General features: G+C 39.6%; 1 protein-coding gene across 4 annotated transcripts in view; it reads right to left on the bottom strand.

Moving 5' to 3' along the window:
* Nucleotides 1–3,191: 3,191 nt before the first annotated feature.
* The window catches only part of csnk1a1 (casein kinase 1, alpha 1), a 51,667-nt gene continuing 34,073 nt past the window's right edge, over nucleotides 3,192–20,785 (bottom strand). For 2 of the 4 annotated variants that reach the window (XM_030062316.1, XM_030062319.1), the window contains 6 exons: nucleotides 19,764–19,903; nucleotides 19,262–19,340; nucleotides 17,355–17,429; nucleotides 17,133–17,239; nucleotides 15,657–15,805; nucleotides 3,192–5,888 (listed from right to left, as the gene is read on the bottom strand). In XM_030062316.1, the coding sequence (XP_029918176.1) occupies nucleotides 5,881–5,888; nucleotides 15,657–15,805; nucleotides 17,133–17,239; nucleotides 17,355–17,429; nucleotides 19,262–19,340; nucleotides 19,764–19,903 (558 nt within the window). In that variant the 3' untranslated portion in view covers nucleotides 3,192–5,880. Of the gene's footprint in view, nucleotides 5,889–15,651; nucleotides 15,806–17,132; nucleotides 17,240–17,354; nucleotides 17,430–19,261; nucleotides 19,341–19,763; nucleotides 19,904–20,785 lie in introns of those variants that run through there. The other 2 variants (XM_030062318.1, XM_030062317.1) reach the window with 2 other exon arrangements.

Raw genomic sequence — 20,785 nt, 5'->3', positions numbered from 1 at the left:
TCTGTCCCTATTCAAATAAAGTATAAAGTAAACCTGAACCTCTACAGGGAATAGACACTTACCAAAGAGACTGCTCTCAGATGACGTTATCCATCAGCTATCCATTTTGAGCTGGTCAAAAATCCACGTTACATCTCTGTTAATTCTACCCATGCAGTTACAACAGGGGTCCGTTTGACGAAGCAGGTTCAGCAAACTCCGAGTCTTACCCCGAACTCTGAGTTGATCTTCTCTGAGATAGGAAACTTTGAGTTTTCAGTTCCAGAACAGCTGATTTGAGTTAGTTTGATCAACTCAGAGAAGTTTCACCTGGAGTTAAGCGCGTGCACTACAGCTATAAAAAAAAAGACAGCGTCAATAGAGCCCTGAGTTGACGAGTCACCATGGCAACGGGGAAGCGTGGAAGCGTCGGGTTGCGTTTTTCACCCCAATTAAATTGGAAATCTTAATGCATTCATAGAGCGTTTTTTTTTTTTTTTTTTTTTTTTAAACTGCAACACCGCTGCAGCGGCTAAGGAGAGGGAGACGGCGTGGGAGAACACTGCTGCTGGGGTCAATGCGTAAGTTTAAATGTAGTCCGTTGCAATCACAATAATAGGGAATTTAAGCATGGGCCGCTACGGCAGTCCGCTACGGTAACCGGAAACGGATCGGCGCTCGACATATAAACCTGCCTGCCGTAGCAGTCCATTCTACTACGGCACAAAGCACACTTTGACGTAGCCACACAACGCCGCGAACAGGTGAGACGCGCATAGACGCGTCACCATGGGAACCAAGAGTTCAGTGAAAGGGGTGGGTACCCGTTGCTGACGGCTGTGTGCTTAACGATTTTGACTGCTACGGCGATTACGTCACAGCAGCCGAACTTCCGCCTAGCGGAGCCCTCCTGAAAACCGTTCTGCTTAAATTCCCTAATATTACAGGGGAAAACTGCTTGAATGGTAGCCTATTAATTTATTTCATTTAGGTGCAATCCTGCGGGGGAGAAGCGCACTTGGCAGCAGCTTAAGATGAAATATGAAACGTTGTTCAAACAGGTAAGACCTCAGCATAAACATCTATGCGCGGTCTTATAACCATCTCCCGATGAATATTTAATTCTTTGCGCAGTAATTCTTTGCACCTCACGGGATCGTTGTCGAAAGGACATGTCATGTTCGTGAAAAAATATCACCACCTACCTAATGGACTTCTAATGAAGGCCTACTGACTATTTTTTTTAAATTATTATTATTATTATTATTTTTTAAAAATAACAGACGGCAGAACTAATATGCCATGCCAAAACTCGCCTGCTGACTGAATGAATGAGGAAGTTAAATACCGTGTGTGACTGAAAGAGGGCGGACACACGAGGGCGGACACATTAGAAAAACCTGCCCTGCGTTCCAATACTCATACTACCATACTATTTAGTAGGGAAAAAAAAGATTTAGTATGTCCCAGTACATAGTATGTCAGATGCAGTATGCCAAGAGTACCAGGATGTTCTACTACATCCGGTCAGATTTCGCAGTATGGATTTCAGCATGCTGCTCTGGACATTCTGACCCACAATTCTATGCGCAGCGGACGTTACGTCGCACTGACTGAGTTGCATGTACAGGCAACTCATACGGAAGACAACAAAACACACATATCGCCCAAAACTCGCTCAGAGACAGCAGAAGCGACAGGAAGACAGAAGATCAGAAATATGACAGACGGCAGCGCAGTATGAAACAGCACGTGGCATTTTATTTATTTACCTTTATTTAACCAGAGAAGCTTGTTGAGATAAAGAATGTCTTTTGACAACAACATTCAAATTTGCCGCTACAGACGGCGGCGGAAGTGAGCTAGAGGGGCGGACTTCAGGGACGATGTATGTAGTGTGTCCCAATAGTATGCATATGCATGCATATTTCATACTAAACTACATACTTTGTAAGGGCAGCTGCAGTAGATACTAAAAGTAAAAAGTACAAGTACACTACTCACAAAAAGTTAGGGATATTTGGCTTTTGGGTGAAATTTATGGAAAATGTAAAAAGTTCATGCTACAGTGATATTATATCATGAAAGTAGGGCATTTAAGTAGAAGCATACACTGGTGATTTCCTCATCTCAAACAATTTCTTGAAACAAAAGCCAACAACAGTGGTGGATATACCACAACAAAAAATGTCAGTGTCAATAACTTGTCATGTGCCCTTGAGCATCAATTACAGCTTGACAACGACATCTCATGCTGTTCACAAGTCGACTTATTGTCTGCTGAGGCATGGCATCCCACTCTTCTTGAAGGGCAGCCCTCAGGACATTGAGGTTCTGGGGTACAGAGCTCTGAGCCTCTACATGGCGACTCAGCTGATCCCATAGGTGTTCTATGGGATTCAGGTCTGAGAAAGTGCAGGCCACTCCATTTGAGGTACCCCAGTCTCCAGCAGCCGTTCCCTAATGATACGACCTCGATGAGCTGGAGCATCAAACACCTGTTGTGAATTTTGCCGTTAAACTCCTTGTTAGAGAACAGCAACTTGTGCAAAAAGTACTGAAACATTGAACAGTTGGACATGTGCATTCAAAAGTTTACAGAAGGTCACATTAAGTTCACCTGTAAAGGTTATAATGCATTTTAGGATCATCCTGAAATTTCACCCGAAAGTGGAATATCCCTAACTTTTTGTGAGTAGTGTATGTGATTTGGAATGCAGGGTTGGTCCCGACCAGGTTAGTTTCATGGAGTCTGTTACTGCGGTAACTGACTGAGAGCTTAAGTTATCTCCCTCTGTGAAACAGGCTTGAGTTACCCCTCTTTCTCTGCTTTGAGTTACCTCCCTTTGTGAAACGGAAAACTCAGAGTTTTCATTAAACCTGCTTTGTGAAACGGACCCCTGATCCTTCCCTGAGAGGCAGGGGTCAACCCGCCCTCCTCTGTTTCTGATTGGCTAATACCACGGCTCTGGCTGGATTTATTGGTTTACAACAGCGTCAGTTTAATGCTTAACATGATTTCATTGGATAGTCAAAACTGTACCACAACAAAATGCACGTGCAACTTTTTTTTTTTTTTTGGGTCTCTTTTTTTCCCCCCGTCTTTTTCCAACTGACGGAAATCCGTCTAGAGACGGAGAACTTTAATCCCTGATACATCCCTCTCATTTCAGACAAGCTTAAGACACCAGTGGACTATTTTTTGCTGTTCTGTTCAAATCATAGAGCCATGGACAGCAAATGTCTGACAAGTTATAACCTTTTATTTTGACATGCTAAAAGGGAATAAATTACAGTGAGGGCTGGAGATGAGGGAGAAAACAGGAGGGGAGGCCAGCTAGGGTTGGCTAAGGTAGGGAAAGACGAGGTGAAGAGAGGACAGCCACGACATCTTAGAACTCAAAACCATCTCTGTCCCACTAGTAGGCTGTCTGAGAAAATTGGAACTGGATGTGTCCACACTCCCCGGATAGGAGGACAGGATGAAAGGATGACACCATCACCAAAAGTTGAAACCCTGGCTTTCCTGGACAAAAATATTCAATGTACTGACATTTTTTTCTTAGCAAAAGCTGGGTTACATGTGAAATCTTAAGTGTTTGTCATAATGACTAACAGAATACAGCCTGGACTCATGAAATTTCATGAAATAAGCACACCGTCTCAAATGCAAAGATATACCTTCATGCATATAAAGTGAGAAAAATATGTTACCCACTAGGAGAGGATTTCATAGAAGAGACATCATCAGAAATAGTTTGATGGGCGGAGACATTAATGCTCTGCTTGTGACAACCTGGGATCCATTTCCAAAGCATAAACTCATGGCTACACCAAACCAAAGTTGTTTTACTGGCCTAAAATTAGCCATTACCTAACATGTACACATGATAAACATAAAAATGGTGTGTCCAGATCACTATATTTTCACTTGCACATTCACGGAGGAAGAAAACACACAAGAACACATTCATTTCCAAAACATGTATCATCAGCGTATGGGGGTTTGGTTTTATGTTCCACAAGGTTGTGGCTCTGACATTCACAGCAGAAAACAGAGGAGGAAGAGGACGGCTGCGCCCAAATTAATATTGCAAACCATCTAGCCACCATTTTGAGAATCTAAGCTTCAAACACATTGAGGTTTACTGCCAATAAGGCAGCAGAAAAATAAGGCTATTTTGAGAACCCAAAACTATGAATTTTACATAGAAGTACAAATATTACAGAAATTAGAGTAATATTGAGTGTCGTGGGGTTTTATACATTACTGATGTATACTTCTGATCAGGAAGCCTTCTCTCCTACTGTTACTATCTTAGTACACACTCTGCAATCAGTCAACCAGATGGTTTGTGCTGACTAGAGTTGATGGCAGCAACACAACAGGAGAGAATGAAAAACACCAGCACTAGAAGAACAAGGAGATGCACACTGTAAAAATAAGGGGAGGGGAAATCATCTGATTGTTGGGGTGTAACAACAAATTGTGAAAAAATGAACTGCTCAATACACAACACACCCTATAAAAGTTCTCAGCAGTGATGGTTGGACGTTCAGAGCAAATGAGTTCCTTGACTGAGTGTTGAACTGAGAGATAAAACGTGCAGTGTTACAAACATCCACTGTGTGAGTCATACAACCATACACTTAGCTGATGAATAACTGAATATACTTTAAGTATTTGTGTTTGATTTAAATAGTCTTAGTTTGAAACCAGACTAATGTTATTTTAACAAATAAGACAAAACACAGAGAGCACTGGGAATGGTTGTATTTTCCCCCCCGATGTGCAAAAGTAACCGAACCGAAATCATGACACAAAAAAATATAACATAACCCAATTATGGGTTAATTGCGCCCCTAATAAAAGTGTGTGTGTGTATGTGTGTGTGTGTGTGTGTGTGTGTGTGTGTGTGTGTATGAAACAGTTACATCAGTCAAACATCACCATCTTCAGACAGACAAACATTGTTTTCCTTCTCTGAGCCATTCACATTCAAGAGGCTAAGGGATAAGGACTTGTGCTTGGTAGTCTGAGTTATTTAATGGTTTTTATTTGTATTTTGGAGACTGTTTCAGAAGACCATGTTTTACAACAGATTTAATAATAATACAGAGCTCTAAAGAGAGAGGGAGAGAGCCAGAGTATCATTCTACCATAGACTGTCGCTGTCAGATGCTTATACTGTCAACAGGCACACTCCTAATCACCATAGGAAAACAAAAGAAAGAAAACAAAAAGAAAAAAAAATAGAAATCTGACATTTTTTAAATTTTTTTAAAGTAAATAATACCCAAGATTCCATCATTCACTGGTTTCAGAAACAACAAAAGGGAAAACAGCTTTGTAGATTTATATCTTTTCACTTTCGCTTTGATAGAAGGAGGGAGGGGGTAAAACAATGGCAGGTGGGGAGAGGGTAAGTGGGTGGGTGGGGGTGGGGGTGGGGTGGAGGGGGTGGGGGGGGGGGACATTCGAGATGTATTCACTGGGAGAGAAAAACTGGGGGTCAGCCGACCTTTTATCCTCTTAACTTTTCAGTTTCCAAAGAAACCCAATGAAAAGACAATGCTGAGAAGAGGAGAGTGTGAGGGAGAAGGAAAGGGATGGAGGGATGGATGGAGGGTGTTTTTGTGTGGGGGGAGGGGGGCTACAGCCTCCACATCCAAAACCCTGCTTTTTCAATTCCTCTTTTCTTTCGGAGTGGAGAGTGTTTTACTGTATATACATACCGATATATAGATACCGCAGCAGACAGAGGCGTGTATATCTATATATATCCATTACATAGATAGTTATTATGGAAGGAGAGAGAGACAGACTTTGTCACTTGTCCAGGAAGAGAGACTGGTGGTCCTGGTTACCAATGGTTGCGCTGCTCCGCCCTCATAGACTGCTCAGAAACCTACAAACACAGACAGAGAGGTAGCAATGTGATCACACTGCTCAGAAACACACACACAGAGCCTAAGTACAACAAGCCGTCAGAAACCTACAGACACACAGCAATTCATCTCCATAGCAACAGTCCCCTCCATCCTGGAGGGAAGATCATCAGATTAGTGTAGCAATGTGACTGTTTCAAAACAAAAAAAAAAAAATTGATGTGAAGAACAGGAAAGCAGGAGGAAGACAGGAAATTTACAGTGACTACTGTGTAAGGATGAAATAATTACTGGTGTCATGATAAAGCAAGGGAAAATTCCACGGTTAGCATAACCATTTTCAATTTTAATTATCATTAAAATTGTGTTTGATTGCTGTGCTTTGATAAACTCATGGTAAATATGGTCAACATCAGCCAAAGTTAGTGACAGTCTCCCAGACAGCAGCATACACCTTTCCTGTGTCTACTCTGCCACATCAGGAGTCTCCCAAGATGCAGGTGCACAGGTGCAGCATGCAACACGGGTTTGTTTTGATTCATTGAAACAAAAGCCTTCTAAGAGGACTACGTCTTAAGTGTGGTTGTATTCTGGTTTTTATAAGAGTGCTGAGGGAACCTTGATCAAAGATGGTCCGTTTCTGCAGAACATGCAGAAAAAACAATGCTGTGAAAGGGAGTACATTCAATCTCATGAGCCATTACATGACCACCACCCACAACTTCAGGGTGAATGCAAGGTAAGTTAACTTGTAGCTGTATGATGTGGAGATTATTTTAAAAAAAGATAATGAGGAAAGAGACGAAGAGGCAGACCGGGAGAGACCAACTAACTGACAGCATGTTCGCAAACATGCAGGAGCTTGTCTGTTTACACAAGAAGCTGATTTTTTCCAGTGCTGATTATGTGTAAATCCTGTCTGTTGGCCTGTGCACTTTGACTCTCTCCGAGTCAACACAACTGTCAAACATATGGAATAAGTGGGTAAGTTAATTGTTGAGTTATAAGCCAAATTTCAGGTATTATAGCTCTAGACATGAAGCTGTTTTGCCTTTGATGGAAAATGTGTTTTCAGTGGAGATGGAAGTTATTGGAGGAGAGGAAGGAAGGAAACCATGCAGACTGTATTTTCTAATGTTTTCTGTGGATGTTCAGAAACAGGAGTCATACTATTTAACAAATATATTGGATGGGCTGATTCTCAAATTTCATCAAAATGTGCATTCGCATTTGCCCCTGAGAAAAAAAAAATATGTGCAAACTGGAAAAATAATTCACAAGCACAATCTTTTGTTAGAAATGTTGATGAATTGGCTGGATACAAAAACACCAACGGTCATTAAACAACAGCAGAATGTAAAGTGGTAATCTACCCGTTTTTACTCACAAACACATAGAATTTTCCTGCTTCATTAGCTACTTCACAATAAAAGCCTCCCCCTGGCTCTCTGATTGACAGCGTATGTAGCAGCCTCTGTAGTAGTAGGCATGTGCCAATGTGTGATTTTGGTGGTATGCACTATTTCCCAGTGTGCGCAGTTCCCAGTATTGTCCCTTAGTGTGCACGCACACACACGGTATAAATGTTTCTAATCGGTATATGTAATAAATTGTTCCTTAATAACCTGTGTTACTTGTGTTACTCACATTTGTGCTCTATAATTTCTTTGTGTGCTCCTACATTTTACCCCAAGGAGCACATGTACTTCATGGGGAAAAAAGTTAATGCAGGCCTGACTATGTTAAGTCATACTCTATATTTGACTTTGTCTACACTGGATGTTGTACTACAAAGAACTACTGGAGAGGCTCTGAGAAAGGTAGGTCAGACCAGGAGCTATGCTTCAGAGGGGTAACATACTAAACACACAGAAAGACAGTAGAATGGCCCTTTTAAAGTATTAGGGTAACCCAGAACTTTTCGTAACCTGGGAATAAACAGAACCTGTAATGTTCACAGACCACATTTCCTTTCCTCTTCCATCATATGAAGAACCAACCATCAAGGGAAAGGTAGTGGGCTATAAAAACTTGGCCCTATTTTTTTACTCTACAGGGCGGCGTGGCTCAGGAGGTAGAGTGGTCGTCCGGTAACTGGAGGGTTCCCGGTTCGATCCCCAGCACTTCGACACACTCTGGAGGCAGAGTGTGTCGAAGTGTCCTTAAGCAAGATACTGAACCCCTCATTGCTCCTGATGGACAGCTGGCGCCTTGCAAGGCAGCCTCTGCCGTCAATGTGTGTGTGAATGGGTGAATGTGAGGTAAAACATTGTAAAGCGCTTTGAGTGGTCAGTAGACTAGAAAAAGCGCTATAGAAATGCAGTCTATTTACCATTTTACCAATCAAACACCCAGTGCTAAACACTGTGTCCTGACGCACAGTCAATGAGTGCATATCCAAACTCTCTACTTTCATTCATCTAAGCACAGCCTTTCCATGCACTCTAAGCGTAAAGTGGTTGAGTGTAATGGAATACATTACAGGAATTTGGAGATAAATAAATCAGCTTCACAGAAGAAGTTATGTCAGAGGGATAGATGAATAAATCAAGTAGACATGCCATTCATTGTATTTTTTCTTCTTAAAATAACAGATGTAATTAATGAAATAAAAAATGCAATCCATAGGTACAACTCCTCTGCCAATTGGTCTCTCCTCTGTTGTACCAATTGCTACATTCAGTTCAACTTCTCATTGCCCTGCTGTGTGATGTTTCATCTAAATTGTCTTCTTGGCATCCTGTGCTATATAGAAAACATAGCATGCCATGAATAATGCACTGACTTGCTGAGCACTATATTGTGATGTGCAATCTTATGGTGTCAGTTATATAATGTTGCTGGCATGCTGTCAATGACTACAAGCAGGTCATCTTCCCTGTCTATTTTTTCTGAGAACCGTGCCTCACACAGAGAAACAAGCTCCACACCCAAACTCTAGCTGACGCACTGCTTCAGTAAGGCTCAAGCGGTGCCTGAGACTCACTGCTAACAAAGGCTGTGTGGCTGCTGTAATCTGTTCACATGAAATGAAAATCTGGAGGTTCCATGGCACACCCGCCCTTCTTAGGTGGACAGTATGGCCCTGGCATAAGCCACATGCACAACAGATCATCCTTATAGAGTGGCAGTGCCCTGGAAGGCTGCAGGAATGGCAGATTTCACCAGCTGATTGATGTTGCACTGAGATTACATGTGGTTCTTGGGGCTCTTTTTGCAATATTTTTTTTCCCTAATAGTAGCATCTCGCCTTGCACTCCTGGCAAATCCTGTTTCCAGGTCACCAAAACAGCAATCTGTCTTAGTGCCAAACACCCCAGAATTTTTTAAAACATTTTCATTTCTACCGGCTGAGTCAAGCTCCTGCCAAATATTGTAAAACTTCAATTGCCTATTATTGGGAGCCACTAGTGAGAGCTGGCTTTCCAGTCACACTGCACTCCCTTTCCAAGGACAGCGACAGTGATCGGCCTAATGTATCAGCTAGTTATTTCTTGAACATCTCCCCGAAACACTTTGCTTGAATTAAGAGCTCGGTTTGTGCCATGACCCCACTGGCATGGCTGTTGTCATAAGACATGACCTTTTTGGCAAATTAGTGAGGCCTTGATCCATAACCAGCATCCACACCAAATCTTATGATGTTATGTGGATGTGTTTGACAACTACGGCCCTGTTTATGGTAGGTCTTGCCCTTTTCGGGCGATGTTGCTGTCATACAACACAGCTCTTTCCGCCAATTAGTGTTGGAAGTTGGTCCATACCACCTTCAACACTGACCAACGCCCCACCAATTTTCATAATGATGCAATAGAATGATACTTCAGCATTACAGTATGTAATGCTGAAGTATCTCACTTTATTTCTGCTGATAATTGCCTGCAATGAACTGTAGGCCCATTGGTATGTTCAAGACAGCAGGCTGAAAAACATCAGGGGGGTTAATATGATGGGTCATGTCTGGAATCCATCATATTAACCCCCCTGAAGAACAACAGTGTGAAAAGGCAGGCAAGTGAGCAAGTTCAGTTAGAATCATGCATCTCCAAAATATCAGCTTTTCAGAAACTAAGAGTCCTTTTTTTTTTTTTAGCTTGATAGCAATGAACTTTTTGGTTTATCAAATTAGTTTTGAAAAAGTTAATTAAATTCAATAATTGTAGAACGCCCTGAACCCATAGAGGACACGGTAAATTCTCCAATTAAGTAAAAACATGAAAATCAACAAAACTTGAGATACATGGTTTTAACTGGACAGTGACAATGTGACTAAACACGATTAATCCATTATTATCTTGTGATTAAAGTCATAAAACATGTATTTGACATCGCTAAGTTTTGTGTATGTTGAAGCTTGTTTAGGTAGAAGTTATGTAATTGTATACATAAGATTATTAGGATGGTTATGGGATTAGGGGTAAATGAGTTAGGATCAGGATGGGACTAGCTATGGCATAAGTCATGGGACTGTGATGGGACAGGAAGAAATAAATCAGGACTGCACGACAGACAAAGACAAATGGGTAGGTAATGGGTACATGCGTGAAAGAAACCATGTGCTCAACACCTGTAAACCAACAGTCATGCAAGGTTTCTGCTATATCAACCTTCTTCACTCTGCTATCAGCAATAATCTTTCTACTAGGAAGGGCGGAAGGAAGGAGATGAAGAATGAGGAAAGAAGACATCAGGAAAAAAACTTTTTTTTAAATCCCTAGAGAACAGACTACAGGTAAAACTTCACACTGTTCACGTTTTAATACAGTGCTGATTATTATCAATATACTGACAAACTACTGTCTACTACTTATGTTTGGACTCCTCTTTGCAGGGACGGTGGCGAGCGTTTCGCGACAGGTGCGTTTTAGCGCAGTCGTATGCCTAACGTCGGATGTAACAATAACAATAATAATAAAAGTATATTGTTAATTTACCATACATCGGTCATCGGTACATCTGTCACACTGTGTCCACTTTGGGTGGAGATAAAAGGCAGGTGGATCAGGAGGCAGCAGGGAGAGGTAGGCTATTCCTCCAGGGAGGCCACCGGACACAGTGGGTTACCCGGATGCTCATATATGAATCCCCGCAGGCTTTCTATGTTTTTTTTCGGCTGCATCTTTGTGATTTTTTTGTGCATTCGTTGAAAGACACGGTGACATATTTTAGGCCATTTTCGTCGTGGCGAATGCTGAAGGACTCGGGCTTTAATTTGCGGTTGCCCTCATTCGCCCTGCGTCCCATATGAAGCTGCACGTCAAACCAGACTTTACAGACAAGCCCCCTCCTGATCCGCCGAACGCCACCGTCAAGGTACTTTCTTACTTCATAAATAAATAAATAAAAGTCAATGGTGTACTGTAGCGCCTGTGTACCAAATTTTTAATTACTTTTTGTTATGATGGAGCTGGCTTATGCAATTCTTTCACTGGCCCCTAGATGGGGCTGTGCTCTATGGCCATGTTGGGTTAAATGTTGGGAGCTACTCCCAGATTACATTACAAAATATTTTGTGTCTTTGAAAAATAATTCCTAGTCAAATGTTCAAAAAATCTTTCTTTTGAGAGTGACATGAGTTAATTTATGGGCTATTTATTTACAAAGCTAGCCACAGATTAACACAAAATCAGTCTTGCATGGAAAAAAACTGTAAAAATCGCAATAATCGAAGAATAGTGGCACCAATAATCGCATTGAATCGACAAACGCTGTAATCGCTATAATCGAAAAATTGAAGCTCCCATAATCGAAATCGCATCGAATCGTGAGGTACCCGTGATGGAGCACCCCTAGAAATAAACCAGTCTTTATTCAAACAGTGCTCTTTCTGGTTAGATTTTCTTTCTGTACAAAAACTTTCAACTCACTGTTTGTTTATTCAGGTTATGAAAAGACAGCTAGAGAAATATGAGCTGTCCGTATTTATTAACAGCTGAACAGTGAATGAATCCTATGTTCAAACTGTTGAGAAAGCAGTGAAATGAAATGGCTAAATATCTCTCAAATTACCAAGGCCAATTGACTATACTAGAATGAAAACAAATATTCAGTTACTGTCATATGGCACACACATGGATAAAAATAACTAATAAAAGTGACTAATGACCACATCTATGAATCAATTATGACTAGTGGCCAACTGATTGGTACATCACTAATCATTATTTTTGAATTTGTCAAAAGGTACCAAAAAGCTAGATTTGGGCTTCATACTGTGGCAAGTCAGCGTCACTACTAGTTATATTTGGCACTTCTATGAATAATCATCAGTTTAGCATGGTAGAAATTGATAAGGAAAATACCAAACTAAGGGAATTATTTGACGCAATACAACAAGTAGTTCCCACAGCACTGCACTTACTATGGACCACAACAACCTGCCAATTACCAGCATTCCAAGGACAACATGTGAACCCTCCATCTGACCACTAAACATAGAAACACACACACAGCTAGAGAGAAACATACTAACATTCCCATGGTTAAATCGTCATAAACGTTAAGTTCTTTGGATGTTGACTTCAGCATACAATCTAAATGTCTTACGTCTATGTCTGAGTGTGAATGTCACAGTTCAAAAGTGTGAATCTTAGTGTCCTGTCTCTATATGGGCACTCAAAAAGACTATTTATATACATAAAATGTATGTGTCTGTGCACGTGTGCAAATGTCATGGTTTAGAGAAGCTATGGAACAGCTGTCTCTTAGGTTAGAATATGTGTTTTCTGTGTGTGTGTGTGAGTGTGTGTGTGTGTAATACCAAGGCTGAAGTTACATTACTTTTCCACCAATTACAAGCCTGATTTGCAGTCAGGCTGAATCAGGGCTAGTCAGCGTGTCCAGTCAGAGTGTATAGAACATGTTTCATTTTCATGGATGTGTTTGACCAAATACCTAAACATCAATATTGTGATGATATTACAGCAATAAGTATTGGTGCTTTCAAAAAAAACTTACACAATGAGATTTCTGATAAACTGTCACTAGTAATGGGAACATGATGAGCACACAGGTAGAGACTGCTAGAACAATCTAGTAAGTTCACAAAATTGCATCCTTTAGTGTAACACAGCCCTTAAAATCAAGTTATGCCAAATCAAGATATCACAATATCAAGACTCGCAGACGATACGTAGTCTTTTATAAGCCATACAATATTGATTTATTACACTATTCACATGATTCTAATCTTTTTTAGCACCTAACACATCAAACTTCAAAAGTCGTGGTAACATGAGATCTTGTATTCTCCCAAGTTTGGTGTAAGCAGTTTGGTTCATTTACTAATAGTAAATCTGTGATCTCATTTGTTATGTGTGTAAGTGCAATCTATTGTAATAAGCCCAGTCTTTCCATCATGTGTTGGGATTTTAATAGTAGTGTTGTGGATCCAAGGCTTACAATAATGCTACAGACTCCCCAAACCTCAATACTGTTTAGGGTTACAACTGTAAGTGACTGGACTTAATCAAGTCTGACTTCAATTCTGCTAACACATTTTTAATACCTTTGTGATCAGAGCATTAGATTAAGACTGCATTCTTCATACCAAATTACCAGCCGGACAAATAATGACGGTGGCGACTCAACAATGCAAACCTTACAAGAAACATCAAAAACACACCTTGTTTGCCTAAAAAAGCGTTAACTCATAAGTTTTGTAAGCAAGAGACAAGAAGCGGGATGGAGGGGAAGGACGGTGCTTCTTTCTAAATTCAGTTCTACAGCTTTAGCCATGAGACTCTAAGCCCAAAGTTAGCACTGCAGGGCTGTACATATACATAAATACACACACACACACACACACACACACACACACACACACACACATACGCGTCTATCTGTCTCTATATATAGATATATATAGATATAGATAGATATAGAGATATATATATAGACACATCTTTTTATTCGGTGCATTTATGTGCAATTTAGTAATCAGGTTATTCATCATTTGAAAGTAATTTTATCTCATATCTCATTTTATCTCAGAATACCATGTAAAAAAGACCCCTGATTTCAGGTTAAAGGATAGACAGAAAGAGGGAAAGAGAAACCAGATCAACACAGCCAAATTTCTTCTGGAGAAAGCAGATAACTGGGCCATGTAAACAGCTACTAGGGCAGATAAGAAAACATAACTGAAACAGCAACACGCAATCTACAAACAGTGACATAAATACAAGTGCATCTCAAAATTTTTGAATATCATGGAAAGCCTCATTTTTTTTTTCATAAATTAATTCAAAAAGTGAAACTTACATATATTCTTGATTCATTACACAAAGTGAAATATTTCAAGCCTTTACTTTTTTAACTGTGATGATTACAACTCACAGTTCATAAAAATCAAAAATCCAGTATCTGAAAATATTATGAACAATCAGAAAAATGATTTATAATACAGAAATGTCGCCCTTCTGAATAGTATGTTAATTTATGCACTAAATACTTGGTCAGGGCTCCTCTTGCAACAAATGGCTGCATCAATGCAACATGGCATGGAGGCCAACAGCCTGTGGCACTGCTGAGGTGTTATGGATGCCCAGGTTTCTTTGATAGTGGCCTTCAGCATGTCTGGACCATATATAAAGTTTGTTATAACCACTCCTAAGTATTTCACTTCCTTTTAACTGAAATCTAATTCAAATCTATCAGAGGATGGCCATATATGGCACCTAAAGCTTCAGAAAACCTATGTATCCTCTTGATTAGCTGAAAGCTGCCATCAAAACAACCTGGGCTTCCTTAATACTTCAGCAGTGCCACAGGCTGATGGCTTTTCAGAACATGAACATGCTTTTCAGAAGGGTGACATTTCTGTACTACAAATCCTTTTTTTAGGCTGATTTTATATAATTATAAATATTTTTACATATATTTATATAATTATAATATTTTGAGATACTGGATTTTTGATTTTCATGAAATGCAAGCCATAATCATCAAAATTAAAACAAAAAAGGCTTGAAATATTTCACTTTATGTGTAATGAGTCTAAAATAAAAGAAAGTTTCACTTTTTTAATTCCATGATATAATTTTATGAGATGCACTTGTAAGTTTTCAATGTAGTGAGTGCCCGGTACCCACAGGTGGTCATTAGAGAGGATCCCCATTAGGCTCCCCATAAGGCTCATTGCATTGTGTAATACTGAGAACTGTTAAAACATATGTGAAGTTTATAGGATTATGGAATTTTATTTTGTCCAAGAAAAATCACCACTGATTATTGCAAAAAAATAGTAATTGTCATCATGATCCAGTTTAGAAAGGAAAGGGTAATAACAGTATGTACGAGAGTCACAGGTGTGTGATCAGAATGTGTTGATCAACATTACAACAGTATGACATCAGAGAACAGCCCGTTGTCTGTCCCAAATTGTGGGACAGATTAGCGGGGCAGCAAAGTTAGTAGTCAAATTCCCCAAGGACGTCTTTGCTTCTGCAAGACAGACCAATTGTATCAATTTTTTCTTCTTATTTATTTATTTTTTAAATTTAATGTTCTTTTGGGGTTGCCTCCTAGCACTAACAATGCTGTTTGGCTTTGTTTTTACAAGAATCAGAATCTCCTAGAATTTTTTTTTTTTTTTTTTTTTTTTTTTTTAATGGAAGCAAATGTTCCCAATTTTTAAAACAAATACTTTTTTTTTTAAAGCGACACTGGTGTGTGGGTTATGAGATAAAACAATAATAACCCTAATAATACTAAATACAATAAAAAAATGAATATATAATGAGCAATTGGTGTCTGTAAAAAACGTCGCTTGGCTGTTGGCTACTAACCTTTCATGTTAGGCTTGGGTTTGTCAGTTTGCTTGCCTGTGGGGGTTTGTGCCTGTTGGCCCTGGCCCCCGGAGGAGGCCCCCTGCTGGGCTGCTTTCTGTTTCAGCATGGTCCAGTCAAACGTGTAGTCATACTGGTGGTTCAGAGTCCTGAAAGGAAGGCAGGAGGAAAGGAGGACAGAGGAGAGGGCCAGAGGAGAGGAAGTGAGAGCAGAAGGAGGGAGGGGAGGATGAATAGAGATGGAAATAAGGATAACAAAAAAGCACAGTATAGAGACAAATTAACAGAGCTGGAAACTTCAACTGATGAGAAGCTCCACTATAAAAGAAGGGTTCTGTGTGTTTTTGCCTTGTGCAGCATTTAGAGGAATCATGATACAAATGTTTTAGGTGGGACAGAGCCCTGCATAATACCAGAAATTGGACAATACCAGAAATTTTTTAATGTTTGGCCGGTTTGCTGCAACTTACCCAAATTTTTCATTGCAACATCCCATTTTGAAAATCATGCAGAAGTACTAAATATTTAGCAACATACAATCAAAATCCACAAATTCCCCAATTAGAATTTTTGGCTGAAACACCCACCTTACGATGTGTACTGGACTTCCTGGCTGCAAATCAATTTCCCAATAGGGACAATAAAGATAACTTTGAACTTTTGAATGTTCTACCAAACTTGTCGTCACTCATAAACCACATAACTGATAATTGGCATTTCCCAAGGGGCTATCTTCCAGCAGACATATGGTCATCAAAACACAACAGTGCTGCTGCTTTTAGGAAAGCTGATGTGGAATACATTATTATGGTGATGAAATACCAGTGTGAATAAAGTTTTAAGTCTCTAAAGGTTACTTTTCATATCGTTGTGGAAGGAACAGAAACCAATGGCTGGAGGGAGGAAAAAGAGGCTTTGGGTAATTTAGAAATGAATTTTCTATGACTTGATCGTTTTACTTAATTCAGGTTGAATTAACATGTCTATATCTATACATATTTATTTTTCCTTTATTTAAATGGTCAGCAATTAACTGACACTGAACAGTACTGGTGTTTATTTAGCTATTAATTACTTTCTCACTGTTCATTTCTACAATTGGTTGACAATGGTTAATAATAATGAATTCTTTAATAAAGTAATTTGTATGAGAAAGCAGCCCTCTGAGTACACCTGCATAGTCATGTTGCTGCAAAATCGGTGCACAGTCTACAATCACTATTTTCTGCTGTAATGATGATGATAAAATCTGTATTGGTTTGACAAACCTCATATTAGCCTGGCACTACTGGTATGGTCCTTTAAATATTTTGCTCAACAATTCTCCTAGTTCTAGCAACACTGTGTTTTACAGGTCAACATAATTTACACACTCCAGTCATGCACACTTGCCACCTAACACCCTACTGAGGAAGCCAAGGAAGCACAAGTGCATTTGTTTAGTAACAGTAAGCAGGCATGTATGTGTGTGTTTACCTGAAGAGGATGCGGAACAGTTGGCGCAGGTACATGTAGTCTGGAGCCTCCTCAAAGCGCAAGCCGCGGCAGTAGTTCAGATACATGGCAAACTCTGCTGGGAAACCCTGCATGCATGTGCACACAAACAAACACATAGAATGAGTGTGAATGTGGACCAGTCCTGTTTTTTTTTTTTTGTTTTTTTTGTATTCATCCATCCTGTGTTCAGCTTGCTCTCACCTTACAGAGGACCTCAACAGGGGTGGACATCTTCTTCTCTGAGATCTTCTCATACTTCTGCTTCTTTGTGGCAGCCTGAGGAGCATGTGGATTATCATCAACATTGTTGTACACCAACTATCACACACCCGAACTTTGACCTTTTACTGTCAGCCATGACAGAAATGTAGGTGACAACATACTAAATCACAGTCATTCCACAGATTTAGGACTTAACTTTTAACATTATGCAAACAAACCCACAAGAAGGAAATCTGTGTGTTTATTGGTGGAGCCTTGAGGTATGGAGCACTTTTATCATGGTTTCTGGTTATTATGTTTGTATGATGCAATGTTGCATGTGTGTATGGACAACTCACTGTGGGACATATCTACCTATGGGAATGAATAATGTAACCTGCACCTGAACCTGAAATAGCATAAGGTACAGAATAAAATGTCACATAAAAATTAGTGGATAAAAGCAAGATAACAAAAAAGTTAACCTGCTTACATAAGTGTTAAGAAGATATTTAAAAGATTACCATGTAGTGATAGGGATCATGCAACCAGACATGTCAGATTTTTAGAGCGCTGTTTTTTAATTGCTTCTGAATGTAAATATGCACCAGGTGGACATCTTTTGACCATGAGTTGTGCCTCACTGTTTTTAAACACAGTACTGTCACTTGTGTTTCTTTGCTGAGACACAGTGCATCAAGATGACGAGATCCGGCGAGTCAAATATTGATACAGAAATGGTCAAAAATGCAAACCTTTTTTCAACAGTCTTCTCAAAAACAGAAATTTTAAAGTTGTCCTTTTTCTGCATCAGCATTAGTTGTAGTTATTCATAGACTATGACAGTGATTTGTGTCGTAAGTCAAATCACAACCATTACACACCAATCAAATAATCAGAAACAGACAACTCAAAAATTTACTGCAAAAGTCCTTCTTGAAAACAGGAAGCTTAGAGTGCAGTCAAATACAGTAAAATGGAAGACATTTAGCTGTATTTGCAGGTAACACTGACAACACTGACATTTCAACTTTGTATTTCAACTCAGGAAAAAAGTGATGCTCACAAGAAGAAACTGACTGAAGAAAAGAACATGGATTCTTAATGACACAGCAAATATATGTTTTGTCACAGGTTGGAAATTTAGAAGACATGCAAGCATGTTTTATTGATTTTGATCGTCCTGGGACATTGTTAGTTTTGAGCCTTGCAGAGCTTTATGATTTAAGATCAAGAAGATACAATAAGCTAATAGCAAAAAAGAGCCTGCAGGGAGATAGGATTCTGTTCCATCTAGCCAGCTATTAGAGGTGTGAATATCCAGAAGCCCCACAATACGCAATCATGATACTTCAGTCACAATATGATAGTATTGTGATTTTAATAATTTTCCAACACAGTGGGTACTGTGATAACATACATTGCGATTTCTTACCTTTTTTCAACTGTACATTATGCCTTCAATGGACAACTACGTAAACATCTGTTTTATCTAACAAGATAAAGTTTTCATTCTGTTCATCTCATTCAATCATTTTTATTGCAGCAAAATGGGACAGACTGACTAACTCCATCAGAAATGTTGCATCGATGCTTGTTGATACAATATTGATACCGTATCCGTGACCATGTATAAACACGATACTGTCACACAAAGTATCCCGATACTGTGCTGTATCAATTTTTTCCCCACTGCTACCAGCTATGTGGATGCCTACTGCTCTACGCAGCTGGCTGCAATGTCATGTGTTGTTTAATAACGGTGCAACACTGTGCTCTTTTATACTCACTTTTACACAACAATGGATCCAAACTACAGTAGTGTTGTATCTCACATTTTTCCCCAGAGCACGTCCTCTACATGCACAGCTAATAGTATACAGTCACAGACTCACACAGTCTTATACCTTTAATCCCTGCCAAGGCAGGCTGGTTCTGTTGAAGTACATCAGCACATAACCTAGCGACTCCATGTCATCACGACGACTAGAGAGAAAACAAGAAAGACATAATATACAATCAAAATGGATACAACCTCTACCACAGATGCAGTTACAACAGCATTTCAATAGCACAGCAATGGAAATAAAAAAATATTCAGTATGGGCAGTTAAAGGACTTGAAGTTTAAAGTTCAACACAAGTATCGCTACTAAAAGGATGCTAGGGTGAAGGGGGGGATTTCACCAATGTTGTAATGGGGCATTAAGACGAAGACTACTTGCTCCCTCAACACAACACTGTGTCAGCTTTTTGAGGGAGCTGACACAGCCCTGATGAACACATGCCTGAGTGCTGGGAATAAGTTCCAATGATTCCAGAAGAGACCAGTTCACTTATCCATAGAAATAAGAAAAGTTCTTTGTGAATTGAAAGAAAATATTAAAATAATGTTTGTGTGTATACACACCTCTGTTCGATGCCCAGGTGTGCGTTGATGGAGGCATAGCGTGCCGTGCCAGTCAGGTTCTTGTCTTCTCTGTAGGGGATGTGCTGCCGTGTTCGGTTGTCTCGGTACTTCTTAGCCAAACCAAAGTCAATAAGGAACAACTGAGAGAGAGAGAGAGAGGGAGAGACAACATTGTATTCTGCCATCACTGACCTTCACATAAAAGTGCTCTAAAACTTTATCAGGAACTAAGATGTGATTTTATTTTTGTTTGCATTCTGTTTTTCCACCCGTGTTTTCAAGTGTTGAGTTTGTTGAGTTTTGGATGGACTTTATGGATCCTTGTACTAGGGAACGTATTCGACTCATAAAGGGCCATGTAAACTTTCAAGTGGAAAAGCGGACAGAATTTAAATTGCAATGACAGCCTGACCATGTACAGAAAAAAATGGATGAGTGGTTGACATTCTATCCTAACTTTAGGGCTGAGCAATATATCAATATTATACTGATATCATATTATGACTAGGTGTGGTGGAATTTTAGATATCATAATATTGTGATATGGCATAAGAGATGTCTTTTCCTGCTTTTATATGTTGCATTACAGAAAAAGGATGCAGTTTTCTGAGCTTATTAGACAGTTGTACTTGTTCTGTATTTGGACCTGCTTTGTCATCATATCCAAATTTGGTTTGTTCACCCAAAATCTCATTGTGGAAATAGTTGGAGAAAGCACCAACCTTAAAATATTGTCATAGTGCTGATATTTTCATGATTGGTCAAAAATAAGGTATTTGATTTTGTCCGAATTGCCCAGCCCTACTTAATGCTGAGGAATGCTCCCCCCATTAAAAATAAATTTACTGATTCTGGCTTCATTGTAGCAACCGAGCTGTTTTGCTGCAGTAGACCTATCCAACTTCCAGATCTGTTCTGTAGAAACCGCACTATTACAATGGCAAGCATAGAAATACTCATCAGTAAGGATAGTCACTGCTGAACAGAGGAACATTGCCCTATGTATGTATCTGAGTATCTGT

The sequence above is a fragment of the Myripristis murdjan genome, chromosome 10 (assembly GCF_902150065.1).
Source record: "Myripristis murdjan chromosome 10, fMyrMur1.1, whole genome shotgun sequence".
NCBI classification, from domain to species: Eukaryota; Metazoa; Chordata; class Actinopteri; order Holocentriformes; family Holocentridae; genus Myripristis; species Myripristis murdjan.
This window is presented reverse-complemented; position numbering and strand designations above follow the sequence as displayed.